The 23189-nt window shown below is 49.4% G+C and overlaps 1 protein-coding gene across 4 annotated transcripts in view; it reads left to right on the forward strand.

The window, feature by feature from the left end:
• The window catches only part of AJAP1 (adherens junctions associated protein 1), a 136233-nt gene extending 113276 nt beyond the window's left edge, over nucleotides 1-22957 (forward strand). For all 4 annotated transcript variants that reach the window (XM_070474188.1, XM_070474187.1, XM_020877086.2 and 1 more), the window contains 4 exons: nucleotides 2837-2924; nucleotides 5063-5305; nucleotides 7047-7178; nucleotides 14656-22957. In XM_070474188.1, coding sequence (XP_070330289.1) covers nucleotides 2837-2924; nucleotides 5063-5305; nucleotides 7047-7119 — 404 coding nt within the window. In that variant the 3' untranslated portion in view covers nucleotides 7120-7178; nucleotides 14656-22957. The remainder of the gene's footprint in view (nucleotides 1-2836; nucleotides 2925-5062; nucleotides 5306-7046; nucleotides 7179-14655) is intronic.
• Nucleotides 22958-23189: the final 232 nt, after the last annotated feature.

The raw sequence follows: 23189 nt of genomic DNA on the forward strand, positions 1-23189 counted from the left end.
GATCCAAGGAACTTAAACAAACTTGTCCAGATGATTTTCACTACCATATTTATTATGACAGTATGCACTTTCTAGTGTTGTTGCAAAGAATAAATGAGATAGTACACACCTGACAATTTCTAATACTTGAGCATGCCTGTGATCACCGTCATTATGACCAACATCCTTATAATCACCATCACCTTCATTATCACTATCAGTATCACCATATCACCATTACCACCATCATCACTAACATCATCACCAGCATACCATCATCATCAATGACATCATCACCATCACCATTTTCACCATCAGCAATAGCAGGAACATCATCATTACCAATATCACCATCACATCACCATCATCACCATTTTCATCATCACCACCATCATCATCACCAGCATCATATTACCATCATCACTACTATACTGTCATCATCACCACCACCATCACCATTTCTGTCATCAAATCACCATTACCATTTCTGTCATCAAATCACCATCACCATTTCTGTCATCAAATCACCATCACCAACAGCAACACCACAATGGCCATCAGCAGCAACAACATCAACATTACCACCACTGTAACCATCACCATTATCATCACCACCATTACCATTTCCATCATCAATGTCATTGATGTCATCAATGTCACTGTCAGCAATAGCACAGTCACCATCATCATCATCATCATCACTATCATCAACATCAGTATCATCATAGTCACCATCGCCATCATCAGCCTCCTTCTCTTCACAAGAAGCACAGACGCAGGATGAGCTCATACTGTTCATGACAGCATCCTCATCTCTTGACTGAATCAGAAGGATTGTGTAGATGGAGGGTGAGGGAAGAATGAACAGCCATCTTTCCAGATCATCCATTAAACTAGACATCCATGTCAACCTCCCTCTTCCAACAAAGTCTGAGTTGGGTCTCAAGGAAGAATCTGGTGAATATATAGAGATTACTGAGACTGCTGGACACTTTGTTGGTGGTGAGATTAAGGGTGGTCCCTTACTGGCATATGTAGCTTTCAACCCCATTGTCAGGCTGATCTGGCAGACCCAGAGGAAAGGCAAACCAGCTCAGAGCTTTACAGTACCTGTCACATTTTGGGCACAGGTGTATGGGAAGCCACTGGTCAGAACCAGCAGTGAACGCTGCCACTTTTAAAAATGGGCACCACAGCAGCTGTTCCTGAGGGCAGGCACCATGACTGAGTTAGTCAAAACTGGCCCTGCTTGGCATGAAGTAGGTACTTAATAGGTGATTCTTGAATCAATGGCTAAAAGAATGAGTGAAGGGAGGCCCATGACATCTCCGGTTTTCCAGGTGTTGCTTATTCTGTGGGCTTAGGAAGGGAATTCCTCAGGGCAAACAGAAATAGCCCGGAAGAAAGGCAGCCAGGAAGAGCTTGTTTTCTGGTCATGCCAGCTTTGAATCATTTATTAGCAATTCCCCCCACGAAGATCATATTCAGTGGATAGGTAACATCTGTTTGTGAGACTGTGTCCTTCAGAGGCTGCCAGAAAAGTCTTGCATCTCTGAGATGCTCCACGCTGGACCACGTACATGCCATGTCCTCACCCCAGGACTGGCAGGATCCTCAGGTGTGATGGGTGGGCCTTTGCACCTGGACATCAGAAGTGGAGAGAGACAGATACTCAAGTGGCAGAGATGAAAGAATGACAGAGTCAGCACTCCCAGGGGCAGGGTGCTGCCACCTGCAGGGTTCTCTGCAGAGCTCCTTATGGCTGTTAGCTCACAGTTCCTCAGGTGTGGTTCTTGCTGATGGAAGAGCGGGACCAGAGTCCTTCCAGGTGGATCTCACTGACCAGAGGATTCAACCCTAGTGTCCCAGGAAGGATGTAAAGATGAGTTACACAGGAAGGGATCAGAGGTGTTGCCAGCCTGTCTTTTTTCCCCTACCCCTGCATCTGTGGTTGATGAAAGGTGATGCAAGGGGATGGGGGTGGATGGACAGAGAGACAGTATGGACAGAATTCTTGTCCTCTGCCATCCTAGCCCTTGTGTGGGGTTCAGACCACTCTCATTCGGGGCTGTGGCTGCCCTGCTCCAGGAGTGGCCAGTCCTTCTGTCCCTGTCTGCTGTTTCTCCTGCCTCCTCCCCCCATGGTGTATAACACACACAAGAGGAGACAGGACCTGGAGGCCAGACTGCAGATCCTTCTCTGGGACTTAAGGAAGCATCACCCTCTGGGCCTGGATCTCTTATTCCCTGGAAGCTCATCTGGCAGTGAACTTCTTGGAGAGTAATCTGGAAAGATGAAGATGCTCTCCAATGACCCAAGTGCCTGAATCTACAACAGTGTCACGTGCCTCTCTTCCCTCCCTTCCCAATAAATCCTGGGCTGTCCCGGCTCCTCCTGGGTCCAGGTAAATCCTGCTCCCACCAGCAGGCCAGCTTCCCTGGTGCCCAGACACAAGGAACAGAACTTACCCAGGTTGGGAGGAGAGAAAGGGGTGACAGAGCTTACCTGTGCCAGGGGAAGGGCTCAGCAGGTGCAAGAAAGGCCACAGCTGTCCAAGGGCTGAGTCATTTCTCAGGGCCTGAGAGAGGACAGGCTAGGGCCTCCCTTCCCTGGCTCCAGGTGAGAACAGCCCTGGTACCCACTGCATCTGGCAGCACATGCATGTGGGCAGGAAACCGACCTGACCTGGTCCCATGAGGCCCCATCAACGCGGGCCCCCCTGCAAGGCTTCTCAACACATGACGGGACCTTGTGTTCAGGGCTGGGTTGATGGGACAGGTCCCTGCTCCCTGCCCCTTCCTGGGCCCCTTCATCTCATGCCTCTGGTTTCACGGCTCCCCTCCTTCTCTGTTTCCAGGTTTGGCCGTCCATCAGATCATCACCATCACCGTCTCCCTCATCATGGTCATAGCTGCTCTGATTACAACTCTTGTCTTAAAAAACTGGTAAGGACCCTCGGCCCTTCTGGCTGGGTAACGGGGGTCAATGGGGGTCCCTGGGGAAGCACACACAGAGAGGTTCTTGCTTCTCAACTGCATCTCAGCTCACAGCCTAGGGAATCATTTCTCTGTTTGGGATGGAGAGTGCCACGCAGCTCCTGCCCTGCTCAACCCGCTCCCCTTTGCCCGGGCAGCTCGGCCACCCAGTGGGAGGAGTTGTTCCCTGACAGTGGCTTTCTCTGCGGGACACAAGCCCAGCCTGCTTGGCTTAATTCCTTAAGCCGCAGGTAGCCTGTTCCTGGAGTCCATCTCTCGGATCCTAGTGCCCCTCTGAATGTCCCCCTCACAACTCAGTTTGGTTTTCCTTATTTCCTACCAGCAGCCTGGCTGGGGTCCCTGCCCGCCCCTTGCTGTCCCCCGCCTTCCTCTCACAGCCACTCTGTGTCTGCTGAACTAGGTTACTTCTTTGCTCCAGGCGGCCCATCTTCGCCTATTTCCTCCTGGAAATTGGCCTACTTTGAGCTTGGCCTTGCTGGGTGTACACACCTGCTACACCCCTGGGAGAATCGGGGAGCTGCCAGCTGACCCCACTGCCCGCACGCCTCCCGGGCCCCTGTCTGCCTGCAGTCTCTCCTCCAGCTACCGAGGCTCCATCAAAGCCAAAACACCTTGGATGCAAATCATCCCCCTGCCGACCTTGGTAGGAAGTCACAGGTTGGTGGGAGGGAGGTCCTCTGAGCCTCCGGATAACAGAAACTTGAGGAAATGCAAGAGAAAGCCAGCCTCTGGGTTTACAGAGGACCAACTGTGGAGAGCCCAGGGGGGTCTTGGAGCTCCTGATGGCCAGCAAACCCTGGACCTGAGGTGTTTTCTGGGGGAGATAGTGAAGATAATGGTCAGCTCTCAGCAGGGTGTCTTGGGCAGGGCTGGCTGGTTGGAGGAGGGGTGGATGCTCGGCAGGTCCGATCCCACTGGCTGTCTTGATGAGTGAAATCCCCTCCCCACCAAGGAGGTGGCAGACTGTGATGTTGTAACAGGCAACAAGCTTCCTCTTGGTTTTCCCACACTTTGGGGTTTGCATCAGACCCTCAAAGAGTCTTTTGGGGAAGACAACCCAGCAGGGTAAATAAGTGGTTCCATAACGTTGGGTAGGGGGAGTCCCCTGGCTTTCACATCCATCTTCCCACCTTCATTTATGGGCTGTCTTCCCTGCCAGCTATCGGGATATCTCTCGTTGGGAAGAGGCAGGGAATTAACACAGCTTATATGGGGACAGGCTCATGAAACCCTGCCCCTTGCAGCCCACTCACTCCACAAAGGCTCTGAACTGTGAAGCAGGTAGAAGAGAAGAACTGATGAGTTGATGAGAACCACTGCCCCGTCTCAAATCTCCTCCTCCCCGCCCTCCTTCATGGGCATGACACTTCCTTCCATCCTTGTGAACTTACCCTAGAGGTGACTCCTGGAGCTGGGAGGGGACCCTGCACACCTTCTCTATCAAATCCCTTGGCCAACAGGGGTGGGACCCATGTGTGCAGTCTGCACAGTGTCTGAAAGCCTCTGTGGTCCAAAAGAACAGGGAACGAAGGCAGGTACCCATGGGCACAAACACAGTCTTCTTCATAGACTGAAACGATCTGGTTTCATTTCCAGCTTGTGAGCCTGGGCAGAGGAGAGACTGAGGATAAGAGTTCCCAGTCTTCTCTCTCCCCAAAGATAATTACGTGGTCCACTCCACATGAACCACGGCAGCCCCGACCTGTGCACAGAGCTTTCCCCATGATCATCGTTTCCATACCATCTCTGCGTTCCTGGGGAAACTGAGTCAGTACCACCGCCGGGTTGACATTCCTTGGCCAAACCAGACCTCCGCTCCCTGATAACACAACTCCACCCCTCACTCCTTAATCCTTCCTGCAATAACAGTCGCATCTAAAATTCAAATTTTATTTTATTTTTAAAAAAGAGCCCATTGCTTGTGGTTGATCTTTCTGAAGAGACTGCGAATTACTATTAAATGATGTGTAATTAATGCCTGGAGGTGAAGGTTCCTTAGCATCAGCACAGGAGATGCTGGTGGGTCTCTGCGCCTTTGAGTCCCGTACCCCCACTCCGACCCCCACCCCAACCTCTCTTTCCCCTAGCTGCGCGCAGAGTGGGAACCCACGTAGGAACAGCCACCAGCGGAAGACGAACCATCAGGAGGAGAGCTGCCAGAACCTGACAGACTTCACACCTGCCCGGGTACCCAGCAATCTGGACATCTTCACGGCCTACAATGAGACCCTCCAGTGTTCCCACGAGTGTGTCCGGGCATCCGTGCCCGTCTACACCGACGAGACGCTGCACCCGGCCGGGGAGTACAAGTCCACATTTAATGGGAACCGGTAAGCACAGGCGCGAGCCAGAGCTGGCCGCTGCCCCCTCCTGGGGATGCCAGGTCTATGGATGGGTGTCAGGCAGCCTTCTTATCTCTTTATGCAGTCGGGCCACATGCAGGCAGCTCATTTGCTGAGATGAGACAAGAGGGGCAGAGTAGACGTACTAAGGTGCCAGGGTTCACATCTGGACCCCTGCACTTGGCCAGTGGATGGACCTGTCTTGCTTGGTGCTGGATCCCACATGCTAGAAGCTGAGCAGACAGCTCAGAGCCCAGAACCAGCCTCTTAGCCTCAGTCAAGCCTCCAAAATATCAATAAATCGTGATGGGTCCCTCCCTCCCCAGTCAATATCTGTGAACCCCCAACACTAAAATGTCAGCAGCAAATCTGGCAGAAATATCAAATACCAAGCAGACTCCTGGTTATTAAATGCTCTTTTTAATGAGTCATATGTAATCCCTCAAAGAAGACATGTCTCTAAAACCGTCCCTGGGAATATTTAAGAAACCCTTGAGTCAGCTTCTGAAGGTTTATCTGGAATTAGATTAAAACATCAATAAGCTATTTTTTTTTCCTAAGTGAGTACACATTCATGCATCATTTTGTAAATTAAAAGAGAAACAATTCTCCAACGACTTAAAGATCTTAGGAAGAAATGAGTGGGACAGCAGGCTGACTTGAGGGGCATGGGGTCAGCAACGGGAGTGGTGACCGGGGACACTGCCCAAGGTGCCCTAGCGGTCTCCTCCCAGAATCCAGGTTGAGGAGACTCAGGGGAGCCTTCAACTGCTGTGCCCGTGGCTCATGTTGGCCTTGTCCTGTCCTGGAGAGTGAAGAGGTGTTCCTTAGACACCTCCCTGCTGCTCCTCTCCTGGTATCTCCACGTCGGACTCTACTGTATGTTCTGAGATACTCCCTCCCCAGGGGAGAAGAGTGGAGAGCAGAAACCCCAGGACCCTCCCTCTGAACGACTTTGCTTTTACTCAGCCACATCTGGGGAGCCCATGGATTGCATCCCAGCCTTCCCGAAGGCCTAGTTCACAAAGAACTGGAGAAAAAACTTTCAAATCATTTCATTGACTGTGTGCCTATTTGGATATAAATCTTGGCCACCCAGAACCTCAGGCTTGGGGGGAGGAGGAAAAGGGAGTGGCTGGGTCCTGGTGTTTCACTGTGTCACCCTCTCTGCTCCCATGTCCTGGGAGAACCCTGTCCATGTGCGGGGTAGGCACAGCTGACTGGTGTGGACGCCCTGGAGGGAACAGCTTCTTGCACTGGGGCCGAAGGTGATGCTCTGTTGGTTCTCACTGGCTCTGGGAAACATTAGCTCAGTCTCAAAGGGGACAAAAATAACTGGAGGCAGGGGGAATTTTAGACATCAGGCTCTTCCCTCTCCATAATGTGCAGTAAAGTGGGTGGAATCTCTGATCTCAGAGGCAGAGACCCTGAGCTTTGCACTCGTCCTGCAAATGAAAAACTGAAATCCAGACATAGCATTTCTGTTCATCTTCACCGGATTCGTCCTAGGCACGGAACCCTTGGACTGTGTGTCCTCTTAGGCCTCCCAGAGTGGAAGGGAACTGGCCAACACAGGGAGAGGTGGCCAGTGGGTCCAGGCCAGGTGAAGCATCACCTTCTGGGGGTTCTTTTTCCTGGAGAAGCCAGTTTTCTGCAACAGGTCCCAACCGGCCTGCCTGTCAGGTTTTACATATGAGCCCTCGAAAGCCCATTTTTCTGCTTGCTGCAGGCCCTCTTCTTCTGATCGTCATCTTATTCCTGTGGCCTTTGTGTCTGAGAAATGGTTTGAAATCTCCTGCTGACTGGCCGAAGTCTTTTTTACCTCCTGGGGGCAGGGCAGACGCCATGTGTCTGTTTTATGGTACGTACCTCTCTTATTGGACCTTGCTTGACTTTCCCCACCCCCCATCTCCCCTCTGGAATACTGGGAGCCTGTCTGGACATGGCAGGTGGGCCTCAGCAAGGGCATCATTGCCCTGGACGCAAACCAGAGGGCTGGGCATGTGGTCTCTCTGCTGCACTCATTAGAAATGCCCCCACATCCCGGTGGGAGGGAGCAACAGACTCAGGAACCCCTGCTCTGCAATCTTGTCCAGTTCTGCCCATGCTGCTCCATCTCCCAGGAAGGCCTGTAGGGCAGGGCACCCCAGGTCTGAAAACAAGCTACAAGTACGCCCCTCACTTCCCCAAACAAGAGGAGATCAGAGCCCCAGCCCAGTGGGCAGACATCATGCCGCCATCCCGTCTTTACGTGGGGGTAGGGAGAGAACACCGAGTGGAATTAAAATACAGTTTTGAAATATAAAAATAAGAGATAAGAAAGAAAATGATAAAGAGAGAAAGTGAAGAGTTGAGACGTCTACTAATTTGAAGCCAGGGACCAGTATCAAAACAGGGATGAATTTGCCATGCTCTGCTGGATAGGAACATTTGGTTTGCTTTCAATGATATTGACTTTAATGCTGACATTAAATTGCTTTCTTCTGTGCTGAACCTCCTGAACACGCAGGCTGCTGTGGGGGGAAGAGCATCTCGTCGCCCCCAGTGATTGCACACTCTGGATGAACAGTCAGTTGAGGCAACCGGGGTTTTTGTTTTTGTTTTTGTTTTCAGTTTTCTTGTTTGATGCTAGGGTTTTCAAAGGATGACATCTTGCTCTTTCACAGAGAACATCTTTTTTCCTCCAGGTCTTCTCTCTAAGCATGATGTCACATCCCTTCCAGAAGCAGGGAATCCAGTTTCTAGCGTTATCCATATTTGAAAAAAAATTTTTTTTCTTTACTTTTGCTCACCTTCTGATATGGGGACTGAGTGGGAAATATCATTGTCAGAATTGGAGGAGGGCCCAGGGCTCCTTTGGGTGTACCCCATCTTCTTAAGGAGCACCAGGACCCTCAGAGGCCTCTGCTTACAAAACCTCTGAGGGGCCACGGGGCCCACCTGCTTGGAGAAGCAGGTATGAATCAATCAATTCATAATCCCAGCCCTAGCGAATTGTATGTTTGTTCCACATCAAATGTCCAGCCCTCACTTCTGTCCTGAAGCCAGAACGACACGATTAGCACTATGTTTAGCCGATGGGTGAAGGAATATAATGAGGTTAAAATGGAAATTGACCCCTACTCACACAGAGGCCTTTGCTGAGATGTGTGGGCCAGGCAGGTGAGATGAGCGCTGTGCCCGACATTCAATAGCCACATGCCCTGGGCACAGCTTCTTCATCAAATGCTTGCACCTTTGTCTGCCCGGAAGTGACTCATCTCATTAAGGCCTCGGACAAGCTCCCTTTGGCGTTTCAACCCAGCAAGTCATGGGGAAGCTCCCAGTTAGCCGCGGAACTCCCGCCTGCCCGGCGAGGCCTCTGCAGGGCGGCCAGGTGAGCCCCTGTATGTCCTTTGGGATTTCACAAATGCATATATGCGTAAGGTATTGACCTGGGAGGCCCTAGCCCTGCACATCAAAGACTTCTGCTGTCTTCCTCCAAGAGCTGCGGACCTGCAGGTCTGAGGTGGACACGCCTTCCACTCCAAGTAGCCCCCATCTGGAGAGGATGGGGGAGACACTGCCCTAATGGTGCATGCACATGGCAGCTCACTGCACACCTTTGACACATGGAGACCCATTCAGCCTTCTCGGCAATCCCACTTACACATGGGAAACTGAGGTCAGATGGGGAGGTCATGTGACTTGCTGAGGCCAGTCCTGTTGTAAGTGGTGGGACCACGTGACCCCAGGCCACCTGACTCCAGGGCCACACTCTGCCCACCGGTCAGACTTCCTCAACTGCTATTCCCGGTGGAATTCCTCTGTGCCCCTTTCCATCCCTGACGGCACCCTAAGTGGGAAGGGAGTCAGGTAGTGGGAGAGGAGGGAGGGGTCTCCAGCTGATTTGGCATCCTTGCAAGGGACACCCAGCCTGACTCTGCAGAGCAGGGGACCTTGTAGTTGGGAGCCTCCAAAAGTCTGGGCCGAGGGTCGAACAAGGGAGCCGCAGACCTGACTTTAAAAGAAAACCAGGTTGGGAGGAGAAAGTGCTTTTTATCCACACCTCTGGTCCAGAAGACCTTCCCGTCCCCTTCGCCCAGTTCTCTCTAGCAGCCCGGGACACAGAAGGACCCCATGAGCTAAAGGGTGGGTTCTCCCCATGTGCCACCCCAGATGAGCCCCAAGGACCATGTTCTCCACTAGGTGTCCAGACCCCACTTCCCAACTCTGCGTGAGGATCAATTTCAGGACCAACCCATCAATAGGAAGACACCTCTGTGTCTGGAGAGCTCGACCCTCCCACCATGGATCTCAGATGGGCATTTTGGGGAGGTGAGAAGAGGCAGCAGGACTCAGCTGGAGCCTGGGCACGCTCAGCCACAGCACCTGTGGACTCAGGGCAGCGGCTCCCTCCAGCCAACTCCTCCCAGGGACACAGAGCAGGAGGTCCATGTGAGCAGCCTTGTTAATCCTTGATAAACGCTTACACATGCCTTCGCGGTGGGTCAGACGGGCTGTTTGTCACTCACTGGGAGGAAAGCATTCGCATTCGAAGTGTCCCTGATGTCTACAGTTAATGCCTGGATGTGAGGATGGAGCGGTGGAGAGCCAGGAAGACGGCTCAGATTTATTGGGATTCTTATTGTCCCTTAAATAAATAGCAATTAATACTGGAACATTTAATTAAGGTTTAAGAGCCAGCAGAGATATTTATCTCTTGCATAACTGTTAGGCCTCTCCAAATGCATTTTTAATGATGCTTCCGCAGTTTGTTACAGCACCGTCTTGTGAGCTCACACTAACCCACACGCACATCTGGGACCCAAGCCCCGCCCACCCTGCTTCCCTGCGGGCAGCTTGATGGTGATTCTGGGGCTTGTGGACACAGGTGACCCCACCTGGGCAGAAATTTGGCTCATTTCCCTAGATTCAGCCTCTGTGATAGATTCAAGCAAACTTTTTCCCTGGACCCTCCTCCTCAGTGGAGCCTGATGGAACGCTGGGAAGACAAAACGAGGTGGCCTTTCCTACTCCGAGGAAAGAGACCTTGAACACAGGCCTGTTATTGGCTCTTGGGCTAATTTCCTGTCATTTTTCATGCAGCAAGTAAACTTCAGAAAAACCTCATCAGTGTTCAGATCTTCCCGTTTGCCAAGGCCACTTCATTCCAGCCTGAGAACTCATAAAAGCTCTTGCATCCGAAGCAAGTGAGAAATAAATCATGCGTTATTATTATTTTCAAAAAAATGCACTGAAGAGATAACTAATAAAAAAACAAGTGCACCTGAGCCTTCCTGCCTTGTTCTGAAAAATGCATTAACAGAATATCCAGCTTCTGTAATTCAAAGGAACATTTTCTTCAAAGCAACATTCAGACCCTTCTGGAAGCCTTTTTCTCCCCAAGCTGAGAACCAGCACCAAGGAAACCGGTGTGCAAGGAGCTTTTTCGGGATGTGGAGAAACTAACTAGAGGCTCACTCTCCAGGAAGCCTTGCTGCCAACTGCCTGTTTTCTTTGTTCCTCAGAAGCTGATGTGGATCTTGAAGCCCAGGACCCCCGTGTGGTTTGCAGCTCCAGGGGCCATGGAACCCGACCATCCTCTTCCAGGCAGCAGAGGGCACTGGTTTCTCCCAAGTCAGGATTCATCCTGGATCCCTGATTGCTCAGATCTCTCTCCAGCCACAGCTTTCCCTTCTGGCTCAGAGTCTCCCCTACCTGCCCTCACCAGCTATACGACCTCGCCAGTGTCCTTCTCCAGGCAGGATGCACCTCCCTCTCTGCCCCTCCCTGGGTGAATGCCAGGCTGAGAGCCTCTTGCTCTGAGCCTTTGGATCAGAAAAAACCCAGCCCTTCCCCTCAAGTTGAGTGCAAGCAGCAGGGTTTCAGCAGGAACTGGGGCAGGCCTGGAAGGTGGCCTGGCAACTGAGACCTCTCCTCCTCCTTGCAGGGGACCATCACCTCTGCAGGAAGCCAGCACTGCTCTTCCAACAGCTACTCAAGGTGCAGAGTTAGAGCCATCGCTCCTTCCCTATCCCACCTCCCTCTTTTTCATCCTGAAAGAGTTTAAGTGAAAGTGTTAGTCGTTTGTGTCTGACTCTTTGCTACCCCACGGACTATAGCCTGCCAAGTTCCTCTGTTCATAGGATTTCTAGGCAAGAATACTGGAGTGGGTTGCCATTCCCTTCTCCAGGGGATCTTCCCTACTCAGGGATTGAGCCTGGGTCTCCTGCATTGCAGGCAGATTCTTTAATGACTCAACCACCAGGAAAGTGCCCGAGATGCTGATAGAAGCAGATATTGGTAAATTTTGAAGATGCTTGGCCCCCTCAGTGGCCCAAGAGCCCCTCTAGCCATCCTCCCAGGCAGGCAGTTTGTGAAGGTCATTCCAGACAGAGAAAGGGCTGAGGACGCTTCTTTCACACAGATGCCTCTTCTCTGAGTTTCATCCAGTGTTGCTCTCCCTCCAGCGGGCCAGGCTCAGAACTGGTACCCAGGCAAACCTTGGAGGACCTGGTAGGCAACCATGACACCTGGGTGACGTGTGATGTACACACACTCAGGTACAAACCAGTGCCTGAGGAGTCACAGAAACAGATGCTCTAACAGAGATGAAACAGAACATTCTTAGGAAAGGAAGGGGTATCCACGAAGGTCTCCCCAGGGAGGTAACAGTCAGCAGAAACTTGGGGGTTTTCAGGTCAGAGATTTGCTATTGAAGCCAGACACCCACCCAGAAAGAGGAGAGGGAGAGATGGGGCAAGAGGGGCCGGGCACTTGTCCTCAAGGATCTGAGGAGCCATTGTCAGAAGCACTGGAGACTTTTTAGCCTTTTAGCAGATAATGTCTGTTTGGGAAAACCTCAGGAGACAGCTGGCCCCAGGGAAGAAGCAGTAGCAGCTTCTCCCTCATCTGTCTGGTTAAGGTTGCCAGGAAGGATTGGAGAGCAGCCCCAGGCTGCAGTTCTCCCTTCTTAGGAAAGGAGGCCCTGTGACTCCAGGTCGCACCCTGGACACATCTGAGGGAGGGGCCAGGTGGTCAACCTGATGGGACAGTGGGCAGCAGCTCAAACTAGAGACTGTCCCAGATCTGGGCAGATGGTCACTAGGCCTGGGTTTTACTGTCCCCATATTTTTTCATGGGTGACAGAGGATGAGATGGTTAGATAGCGTCACCAACCCAATGGTCAATGGACATGAGTTTGAGCAAACTCTGGGAGATGGTGAAGGACAGGGAAGACTGGCGTGCTGCAGTCCATGGGGTTGCAAAGAGTTGAGCACAACTTAGTGACTAAACAATAGCAACAATATTTTTTCAATATGTATATATTTTAAGATTTATGTATCTATGTGTATATTTTAAGATGTGGACCATTGTTTAAAAGTCTTTTGTTGAATTTGTTACCATATTACTTCTGTTTTATGTTTTGCTTTCTTGGCTATGAGGCATGTATGATCTTAGTTCCCCTATCAGGGATCAAACCCATACCCCCTGCATTGGAAGGTGAAATCTTAACCCTTGGACCGCCAGGGAAGTCCCCCAATATATTTCTTAAGTTCCTAAAATTGTAGTAAACTATATATCACATAAAAGTGACCATTTTACTTTTAACTGTTTTTAATGGAACAGTTCTGTGGCATTAAGTGCATTTACAATTGTGCAGCCGCCGCCACTGTCCACCTCCACAACTCTTATTGTTTTTCCGGAACCGGTATTATGCCCCCCTTAGAAACTGACTCCCCCACCCCAGCCCCTGGCCCTGGCACCTAGCCTTCTACTCTCTGTCCCCAGGAACTTGACAACTCTGAGGACTTCTTATAAGTGGTATCATCAAGGATTTGTCTCCACATTTTTTAGCTTTCTAAAGATTAAAAAGAAGGTGGATATACAGGAGGGACATTCTGCTTTAATGGTTTCACTTTTTTAACCACACTCCCTCCCTCCCTGCAGATCCTAGAGAGCCTAGGAGTCGGAGTGGTGGTGGGGGGGGGGGGGTGAGGGAGACAGCTGGAGTAACCCTCCCAAGGGTGGTCCAGCACACAGCTGACCAGATATCCATTTCATCACACTCCTGCTCACAGCAGGGCGGACCATCCCACAGGAGATGAGTAGATGCCCCATTTGGGCCTCCTGGGGTTGCCCAAACAGGTGTCATTTGTTTAGGCAAGGCGACGCCCTGCCTTTCTTATCCAGACTAGGAGGGGTTCCGGAGAGGGAGCAGGCACTGCCACCCCACCCCGATGGAGTAGACTTTCATGTGCTGAGGCCCTCGGAGAAGATGATGGATGCAGTGCTGTCCAGATGCTCTCCTGCGGGCTGCAGGTGTGTCCCTGCACCTGGATGCCCTTCAGCCCTCCGTCCCATGGAGGCTCACCTGGGGGGGCTTAATTGATGCAAGAGAAAGAACCCTACCCCAGAGTCCATTTAGAAGAAGGCTGCCAGGGTATCCTCTTTGTACCATTTGAGGGTCCGATTTCCTGTCATTGTGGGAGTGGGGACGAGGACTCTGAGTGACAGCAGAGAGACACCACCCCACCCTTGTAACAGAACAGCAGCTTTGAGCCAACCCCGTCCCCCAACCCGGGGCTGAGCTATGGGGCATTCATTCTGACTTACCTGGCCACGCCCAGGATGGCTGTATCTCTCTGTCTTCCTGGGGGATGCTGACCTCAGGGTCTATCACTGAGGCAGGATGACTTTGGGGTCCCAACTTTCTGAGGCAGCACCCTCAAACTGGGCAAAAGCCAGCTGCTTCTTTGCAGCCATCTGACCTGGCCTGCATGCAGGGCATTTCACTTTCTTCCTCTCTCCAGTGACATCACTTCTTAGGGAGATCCAAGGGGTGGTTTTTCTGATGCAGTCCATCAGCCTCCCCAAGTTCCAGCCCCGCTCCAGCTGAGCAGGATTAAAATGGATTCCATTGCTTCCTGCAGCCCAGGACTGGAGCTGGCAGTCCCTCTGCCCTTGGCAGCAGGAGCTGGAAGGGGAGCGAGCAGGATGCTGGATGCATTCAGTCGCCTGCAAGCCTGGGATGCCATACCTGCTCATGAGTTAGTGCAGGGGTGGTCCCAGTGCCCTCTTGGGAAGCTCAGGCCCCTCCCTCAAAGGCAGGAGGACCATGCTGTCAATTACTGTAATTAACACGAGGGCCCCTCAGGATTCCTAGCATTTGTAGCCGTCCTTGGTGACCAGGTCCAGCGAGATAGCGTTGGTGCCCCCAGGATGACACTTGTGTGTCATTTAGCCAGGCAGCTGTGTACCTGGCTCTCAGTGACAGAGGCTCAGAGGGGCCTCATAGACACCTACTACTTTTGGCCCACTGCCATTTAACCTCTTCTTGTTTTCTTTCCACACAGGATTCCGTTGGTGAACCTGTAAAAAAATTAAAAATTACAAAAAAACCCACAAAACCTAAAACTAAACTATCTAAGGGGAGGGTCCCCACCGCTACCACTTCTGTTTGCCGGTGGGGAACTCTCAGAGCAGGACGCTATAGGCCAAATATATTTTTATAAAAATGCTGACGCCTATGGGGGACTGCCTTCTCCCAGAGCTCCTTTGGGAAACAGAAAGAAGACCCAGCAGAAGGACCCGGAGACAGAAAAAGGGCAGGAGGACGCACCAGAAGCTGGAGTTTGTACTTCGATTCTGAACCTGTGCCAATAATACCATTATGTGCCATGTACTGACCCGAGAGACTTGGTGACAAAGCCAAAGCCAAGCGAACCATGAGGAGTAAACTTACAGAAAACAGGAGTGGGCATCTCTTCTGTAGAGTCACTATTTCTGGTTAATATACATATATAAATATATAAAGACACACAGATACACACACACACACACACACACCCCTTTTTTGTACCGTAGCAATTTTTGAAGACCTTCAATGTTCCTTTTTAAAAAAAAAAAATGTGTTCTCGGTTACAAAATCTGATTTCTTTAACATGCTTAGTATGAACAGGATGAACTGGTGTTTTCTACTTTGCAGGCTCACACACAGGCACACGTGCACATACACACACATCCACACATATATATGCATACACTGGAAATGCAGTTCCACGCGTGAGCATATTCTTCTGGTGACCTGGTGTCTCATCGCTGTCCAGCCTGGGGCGGCCGTGATGCGCAGACAAGATCCTCGAATGGCATGTCCTGCATTTGCTGGGTATTTGGTGAGTGGCACCGGGTGTGTGATTTCTTATGTTGGGCCAGAATGAAGATCGCCATGGTTTTATCTACATACGTACATACATATATATATATAATCTCTATACATATAAATACGATCTTTTTTCATTGAGTTGTTTGGAGAAGCTTCCTAATAGCCATGTGCACACGTGTGTGGCCGGCCACTTACAAACGGGCCTGAGCATCAGAATGGGGGAGGGGGGTTGGCTGGCGGATTCTTGGCCATCTTTGTGTTATACAAGCATAGACCGAATTAAAGGAATTTTCCAGTTCCCAAAATTAAAGGAATATATCCTCGTAGTGTGTGTGCGCGTATGTCAGAGCGTAACTCAGAAATACGTGATTGCCCCGTTCATCTGGGCAGGAGTACTGGGTCCCAGGCCAACTTGCTCCGGGTCTCGTTCCCGCACACTGGCACTCCAAGGTCACCTGCTCTTTCTAGAGCCTGAGAGTGACTTCGAAACTTGGTGGAGATGGTGGCAAAGATGCCATCTCTTGTCAGCTCCCATTGGCCAGCCTGTGAGCTTTGCTGTTAAGAATTCCACCTTGGGGCCTCTGAACCCCGACCACGCACTTCAGTGAAAATCCCCATCTTTACGGCCCCCACTTTACAAAGGCGCCGTGTTGCCCCTCTGACTGTCAGTGGGAGCACTGTAAAAGATGGGGATCCATCTGGGCCTCAGACAGAGGGCATGTCCTCCTCCCGGGGACCCCAGATTCTATGCACAGGGCCTGTCTCCTGTGAGTGATGACACCAGTATGGCATGAAATGCATCAGGTTAAGTTGAAGGGTTAAAGGTCATCGGGCAGGAAGCTAACCCCTCCTACTCACTCACTGACCAGGCAGGTGACCCAGTCCTTTCACCAGACTCCCTCCGCGACACCTTGAAATGTACTTGGAAACTTGGCTTTGGTACGTTTTAATATGTGGGAGAGTCAGACAATGCCAGCAGAGGGAAAATGTCCTTTTGTCACCATGCCCGTTAAGATGTGTTTTGGGGATGCACCCCTCCAAGAGTGGGAAAACCGTGTTTTTTGGTTTTTATTTTGTCATCCCCCTACCCTCCAAAGTTCTGCCATATTGAACAAGATGCCGCTAAAGTCTGCTCCAGGCATTCATCATCTCCAGGCTCCTGACTCGCCCGCACGGTGCCCCTGCCACGCTGCTCTCAGCCCGGCACCCAGCACAGTCAGCTCTCAGCCTCCAGCCACTCTCCCACGGGAGGGTGGCCCTGGGGCCTTTGTGACTCAGGCGAGCACTGTGCAGTGTGAATGACAGGTGAGCGCTATGGGAGCCACCACTGCGTGTCAGATGAGATGAAGGTGATGGCAAGGGTGTCTGTTGTACCACTGATCGCAGAGCCTAGGGTTCCTGATGGGGACGCGGCTCAGTGACCAGGGCATCACATCTAACTGTAGCTCAGTCCTCTCCCCTGGACCGCAGGCTGCTTAACCACTGGCTGACACAGAGCTTCCGAAGGAAGCTTCAAATAGCAGCCACTTCCTCTGCCTCCAACACACACACAAACCCCTTTGGCACATGTTCAGGGCTGAGCGGGGGGATGCGTGTACCACCACCAGAAAAGCCATGCCTGCATGTTCCCCACTGGGAATTCTAGCCGTGTACTGACATCTGTCCAAACAAATCCACTTTGAGGAAGGCTACCATATTACGATGATGGAGGGAATGTGTGTGGAGATGCTCTATTTTTTAAATGGTTAGCTGGAAACATCATCTCTATACAAGAAGATGAAAGTGAGTAGGCTTAGAAAATGAAGCTCCTTCCACAGCCAAGTCTGAAATGATACAGCACAGGTTTTTTCTGACTCGGGCTCCGTGTTGTCGTTCAGTTGCTAAGTTGTGTCTGACTCTTTGAGACCCTGTGGACTGCAGCATGCCAGTCTTCCCTGTCCTCCAGTACCTCCCTGAGTCTGCCCAAACTCATGTACATTGAGTCTGTGATGCCATCCAACCATCTCATCCTCTGCCACCCCCTTCTCCTCCTGCCCTCAATCTTTACCAGCAGCAGAGTCTTTTATATAAAAAAAAAGTCGGTTCTCCACATCAGGTGGCCAAAGTATTGGAGCTTCAGCTTTAGCGTCGGTCCTTCTAATGTACATGTGTATATTTGTCTGAACATCATATGTATCTGTGTGTGATGAGTTTGGCCTGGCCATGCTTACCCAGACCCAGGGGTGATGCTCTGGGCCAGCCAGTGATCCCTCTTCTCAGCTCTTTGGATTTCAGAGTCCAACAGTGACCCAGTTGTATCTTCTTAGGTCCCAGGGCCCCAGTTCTTATATTTCCTTCAGCTTTTTTCTCTTCTTCAAAAAACATAACTCAAAGGAAGCCTTCATCTTATTGTTTGGTGAGGCTACCATCTTGGTGAGGTACTGCCCTCATGGGTTTTACTTTCTGTGACAGGCAGAGGCAAGCAATTAACACAGATGCAAACAAAATAATTTTCAGAGAGAGGGATGAAGGAAAAATTAAAACAAATAAGTTTAAAAATAAAAAGAATAAATTTCAGAGAGAGATGGTAGGAAAGCAACAGAGTAGGATGACAGGAAAGAGAGAAAAGTGGGAGCTGTCTGGGTTTCTTCATCTGGCCATCATCTCCAACTGGGAAGTCACCTCCACTTGCTTCCTGAAGGTTGGTCTGGGAATGAAGGATAAAAGTGAAGTGCCAAGAGATAAGATGTTCCAGTCGTTACAACTCTTCTACCCCCCCAAGCATTCTAGCTAGGAGAAACACCCAAGGAAGCAGAGAGATGGGACCAAGAAGAGGCATATCACCCTGATGATGGACTTGATCTCTGCCTGGGGTGCTGTCTCCTGCCACCCCGGCTCCCCTCCCTAGTCACATCCCTAGGTTGTCAAGTCACCATTAGGTCAACCAGATCTCAAGGAGGGTGGAGAAACTCAAGGAGAGCTAGGAAGCCCACAGGACACCGGGGGCCCCAGGGAGAACCAGCCTCCCTCGTAAGAGAAGTCAGCTGCCTTTCCCAGTACTCAACCTCAACACAGATCATACTCAGTAACGTGCTTCTTAAACAACATCTGCTTTTATTCCAAAACATGCTGTGATTCATGTAATTCTGGAGTGGTTACTTTGGTACAGTTTGTCAATTTGCTAGGCCATACTGTTTTTTGATCGCTTGTTTGTTTTCCGATGTAAATAGCACAGCCCACATAAACGAGCCAGACTCTCACCATCTGAGAATCTTTGATTATTCTTCCCAACTTGTTCTTCTTCGCCTGCTCTGAGCCAAGATTGTGTGTTAGCTGCGCTCAGCACTATTCCTGGGGCTCCCATCCAGGTCTCAAATGATCAGCTGATGTTTTGAAATATGCTCCCAGCCCTTCATTTCAAAAAATGTGAGCCCTGGGTGGGCAGTTTTGCATTTCTAGGTTTTGAGTTTGCACTTAAATGCAAAGAATGGAATAAACAGAGGCGTAGGCAGAGGATCAATCTTTTTATATCACCCCACCCATTAAACAAGGGCTTCCCAGGTGGCACTAGTGGTAAAGAATCTGCCTGCCAATGCAGGAGAGATAAAAGAAACAGTTGATCCCTGGATGGGGAAGGTCCCCTGGAGTAGGAAAAGGCAACCCTTTCCAGTATTCTTGCCAGAAGAATCCTTTGGACAGAGGAGCCTGGTGGATGGTCCATGGGATTGCAAAAAGTCGGACACGACTAAAGCAACTTAGCACAACATTAAACAAACAGGAAAATTGAATTTCTTTGGACTTCAAATGATTTTAAGAAGAGCTCAGCCATCAAGCCCACAATAGACAAACTCCAGAGTTCAAAACGGTCACCACCGTAGGAAATTTAACTCTGGGCACAGTCTTTCTTTATGCCAAAGGGCCAGCTGTAGCATGTAGGAAATTTAACTCTGGGCACAGCCTCTCTTTATGCCAAAGGGCCAGCTGTAGCATTTGCCCTTTGTCAGGGGAGAAGTGTTAGTGGAGCAACCAGCCTCTGGTGGGTGGGGCTTGCATGTACCCCCCCCTTTCTACTTCACTTTGATCAGGGATGTTCAGCACCTAGGCTGTACTGATGAGAAAGTTGTGAACACGCGGGGCCAAGAATAGAAAAGGATGAGGAGGAAGAGGCAGGCAAGATGCTATGTGGGCTCTTGAAGGCAGTAGTGCTTGGATGGGGGAGGGGGTGGCGATGTGGGTGAGGGGCTTCTCTCCATGGATTCCCAGACATTTCAGCAGTGACAGGTCCACAGTTCACACTTAACAGACGCACGGCCCACGCCCGAGTGTAAAGGCAGCTGAAGAGAGTGGTCAGCTAAGTTATAATGTGTGTCTGTGTTGGAGCTGGAAGACTAAAATCCATCCTTCCAGAAGCCCCGTTCCATTTCCCACTTGATAGATTCCCTGCTAAATGCTCCAAGAGTTACGCAGCATAGAATCAAGAGAGAATCAGAGCAGTTTTGAATGAATCCATAAATCTAAGTCATATATGGAACAGCCTCAGCATAAGAGGCTGGTATAAACTGGGCCAGCCCTGCCCTCTGGGACAACAGAGGTTTATAAGCACATAGATAGGGGTAGGGTAAACAGAGAGTGAGCAGTAGGGGAAGGAGCCAGTGAACCTATCAATGGCCCTGCTGTCTCTTCTGTGTAGGGTGAAATCAGAACACACATGTACCATGGAGAGTATAAACGAAATAGGTTTATAGAATAAGCCAGGAGAGTTGCTAAGATGTCCCCTGGGGCTGAATTAACTTGCTCAAATCTCGAATTTCAAAGCAAAACAACTGCTGATCATATATACAGAAATGGATGCAGAGAGGATCAGATTGTAGAAAATCCTTCTTTATAAAGTTAATTAGTTTTGTCCCATGTAGTCTCTCTTAAAAATAGAATCCCCTGGAGACCTAGGTTCTTATCAACACCCAAATACTTGCAACACCAAATAACTCCCCAGAAACTTCTTTCATGTGTGAACCCAAACTCAGCTGTCCATACTGGTTAGGTTTGCTTGGATTTCTGAAATTCTGCAATAAATTCTTTAGTGTTGATATTTATAGATTTTGGATTGGTGAACTGGCAGCTCATGCCAGTCTTCCTGAATGTAGCAAGTTATTGCTGCCAGAGAAGCGGGGAGAATTTTTTCCAAGGAGAAACAAGCCCTAAGTTCTACTTTTTGACATCATCTTGTACCACGAAGACTAACAAGTCTTCTGCTGAAATGGTGGGAGACCCTTTGAAGACCCCCAGTACATTTTGTGTCTAATAATTAATGCAGAAAACTATAAGAGCAAAGACTGTTGTATTAACCTTCTAGAACAATGATTCATCTTCCAAAAGAACCACGTCATCCTTCTCCACTCTGCAATCATGCCAGGCAAGAAGGGACACTTTCAAAGCCATTGTGACACTCTAGATTCAATTTCCAACCTTTGGGGGACTAAATAGAGTAGGAGAGAAGGGCTTCACTGAAGTCTCAGGCTGTAGGAATCCACATGGCAGTAGAATAGTGAACCAATAGTGTTGTTCTTGACAAGGTTTTTGTGACAGTAGTGACCACCAGAAAGAACTCTCTCCCTCTGCCTCCAATGTCTGTTTTGGGCTGGACACCCCACCCTGTGTCATCTCTCCCTATGTGTATGGATTTCTAACATCAAGTGTTGTGACTGCTGATACCTTAAGGTCAACAAGGCAACATGAGTATTTTTTTTCATGGACTTACAGCAAGCAGACATGAACTGACATGAAAGTTCTGGAAAGGAGAGATTTCTAAGGTGCTGTCAAGTATTGTGCTACTTCTGCCCCTAAGCACAACTGGATGGCCAGTCGAGGGCCTCAAAGATGAAGATGGACAACTGGTTTTGAAAAGTCAGCAGGAGTTACAAAACCCACCTACAGCCACACACTCCTTGAGTCGAACTGCCATGACCTACAGAAAACATTTGGTTTTATCATTTTTGTTTGTTTGTTTTTCACGTGCGTTTGGGTTGCTTCCTCTGAAGCCAGAAGTGTGAAAGGACTTGAACAAAATCAGTTCTCAATCGACTCACGATGACTTTGATCCTTAAAGATGAATCCTCAGCACAAGATGACATGGAATGACTTGAGGTTCGGCAGAGCTTTCAAAGACGCTCACGTGTTTTCCTTGGCTGGAAGATGAGCACCATCTGAAGTGTTTGCTGCTCCCTGAAACATTCTCCTATCATGGGGAGAGAGAATGTGGGGACTTAACAAAGTCTGGGAATAAAACATTGAGACTGAGGGAAAGACTGTAGTCAGTTTTGGGTTCTAGATCATTGTTTTCTTAAAAACTAGAGAGTTTGTGGGTTTTTCTAATTTCCTTTTTTTCTGGCAGCCCCATTGGAATCCTTCTTCTTGTCTCACTTGGAGAAACAAGATGGCAGGCAATGGAGCCCAGAACACAGTTATTCTTCAGTAAAAATTATTTAAAGGAAAAGCAGAACAGCCAAGCCTCACCTGACCATGAATAACTTTGCTGATTAAGTTTTACTTAACTCATGATTCATATATGGATTGACAAGAGATTCATTGATTTTCTGTCTCTCTATATGTGTGCTACTGAACTTGAGTAAACCCTTGAACATGAGTTAGACCCAGAAAGTATTAAACTGGACGTTGGAGGAAACAGAAGACCACACATTGACTGTATTTTCAAAGTCTTTTACATTTTTTTCAAAAAGAGTAAATGTTTACCACAAAACGTTTAGAACATAAGTAGAACCAGAAAGAAGGGCAACATCGGAAACCCTTCAGTTCTTACTTAATTCAATGGTAACTGTTCATTAAGGTCTGGGGAGTGAGGACAAATCAGAGATCTCTTCATGGTAAGCATGGTTGACCCATCTTTTTCCAACATACGTTTTCTAAAAAGTTAGTCTAACTAATGTTTGAATGCATCCTTGTTGTGGACTACAGTCTTCACTGATCACGAGAGCGTCTCCCTGACTAAGTGGAAAAGACAGTCAATCATTTGGATGTTTTGCTTTCACATCCATCATCACACGTGAGCACATCTGGCTGTTATGGGGGGCAGCAGGGATACACAGGATACTCAGAGAAACATCCAAACTCTTGGCTGAGTTTTTCACGTGGGACATCTATCTGGGGGTCATAGATCTGATAACCAGAAGGCTCCATGCCCTTGTAAGACCCTCATGTACTTGAATCACACCCGAATTTACCAGGTCTAATCACATATGTTTAAACACAGACCCATTCCGCCCTCCTCTCCCCAGCTCACTCGTGGAACTAGGAAACTCACAAATCATGAACCTGAACTACAGGACAAGAAGGTCAAGGGTGATGGCCACACAGGCCCATTTCACAGCTAAGTCGATGTTTCAGAACTTTATTTTTCTCCCATCCCCCACTCATGTATAGCAACAATGGGTTTATTTTGATTTTCCTAAATTATTTTCTGATACAATAAACTGTTTACTGTTTATTTATACTTTTAATGGAGCACTGGTTATTTTTCCATAGAAAAACAGAAGCTTCTCTGTTTACGTGTTATGCATATATATCTATGCCACAGCTGTCCTTACAGACATATGGATATATCATCTTCCTGAAAGAGCTCAATTATTGTAGTTTATTGTTGTGTTTTTCTTTGAATGCATCTCATAATCATGTTAATAAACAGACATGACACAAGCTACGGGGGCAGGGGTGGGGGGCTGGGTGTAATTT

Source organism: Odocoileus virginianus, chromosome 11 (assembly GCF_023699985.2).
Source record: "Odocoileus virginianus isolate 20LAN1187 ecotype Illinois chromosome 11, Ovbor_1.2, whole genome shotgun sequence".
Classification (NCBI taxonomy): Eukaryota; Metazoa; Chordata; class Mammalia; order Artiodactyla; family Cervidae; genus Odocoileus; species Odocoileus virginianus.